A 945-nucleotide genomic window follows, 5' to 3' on the forward strand; every position below is an offset into this window, starting at 1 on the left:
CAAAGACCATGCTATGGAACACAACATTCAATGGGTATATCACATGCCTTATTACCCTCAAGCAGCAGGGTTAGTAGAGAGAATGAATGGGTTACTAAAGGTCACCCTAAAAAAGTTGAACCAATCTGATACTTCATTTGGGCAATGGAGGGATAATCTAAGTGATGCCCTCCAGATAATAAACAATAGGCCCATAACTGATTCCATGACTCCTCTGATGAGGATGCTGACACCCAATCTCACAATACATGAAGCACACGTAGTAGAGACTATTATCTACTGGAAAATACAGGAAGAGGCCAGGATCCCTGAAAGGGCAACACCCCTGTCAGCTGGACTGGATTTGAGTGCACTAGATGTATCAGTCATTCCTTCAGGTAAGGTGGTTCCAATTTCCACTGGATTGGGTTGTCAGGTCCCTAAAGGTCACTATGGTCAGATTGCTACTCGTTCCAGTTTTGCATTAAAAGGGGCCATAGTGGTGGGAGGAATAATTGATGCAGATTATCAAGGAGAGATTAAAGTATTGATGTTAAATTTGGGAACAGAGCCATTGATCATTGAGAAGAAACAGAAAATGGCTCAGATGTTATTAATACCCGTAAACTTATCTCTGGGGGAAGAAGGTCATGCCCCTACTGAATTAACTGTAAGAGGAGATAAAGGTTTTGGCTCCTCTGAAGTAACTAATGTTGGAGCTAAAATTTGGGTACAAAATGCTCAAGGACCGCCTTCAGAAGCTTAGGTAATTGCAGTAGGCAGGGACCGCACCTTGCTGATCATGAGGCCAGGTGTAGAAAAATGGGAGTATATCCCACAGGAAAAATGTTATTTGCGGGAATAAAAGTGTTATGTTCTGATTTCTGCAGATTTCCTTCCTAATCGTATGTGGAATCCTTGGAGGCGTATTTTTGGACATCGTTGAAGCATGGACTCCCGGTGTAC

At 42.6% G+C, this 945-nt stretch overlaps 1 protein-coding gene across 1 annotated transcript; it reads left to right on the forward strand.

Annotated features, from left to right (window-relative positions):
* The first annotated feature begins 205 nt into the window (after positions 1–205).
* On the forward strand, positions 206–745 carry LOC143803680 (deoxyuridine 5'-triphosphate nucleotidohydrolase-like). The gene has a single exon (XM_077281459.1). It carries the CDS (start codon positions 206–208, stop codon positions 743–745), a length of 540 nt encoding a protein of 179 aa, XP_077137574.1.
* The last annotated feature ends 200 nt before the right edge of the window (positions 746–945 follow it).

Source organism: Ranitomeya variabilis, chromosome 2, assembly GCF_051348905.1.
Source record: "Ranitomeya variabilis isolate aRanVar5 chromosome 2, aRanVar5.hap1, whole genome shotgun sequence".
NCBI lineage: Eukaryota > Metazoa > Chordata > Amphibia > Anura > Dendrobatidae > Ranitomeya > Ranitomeya variabilis.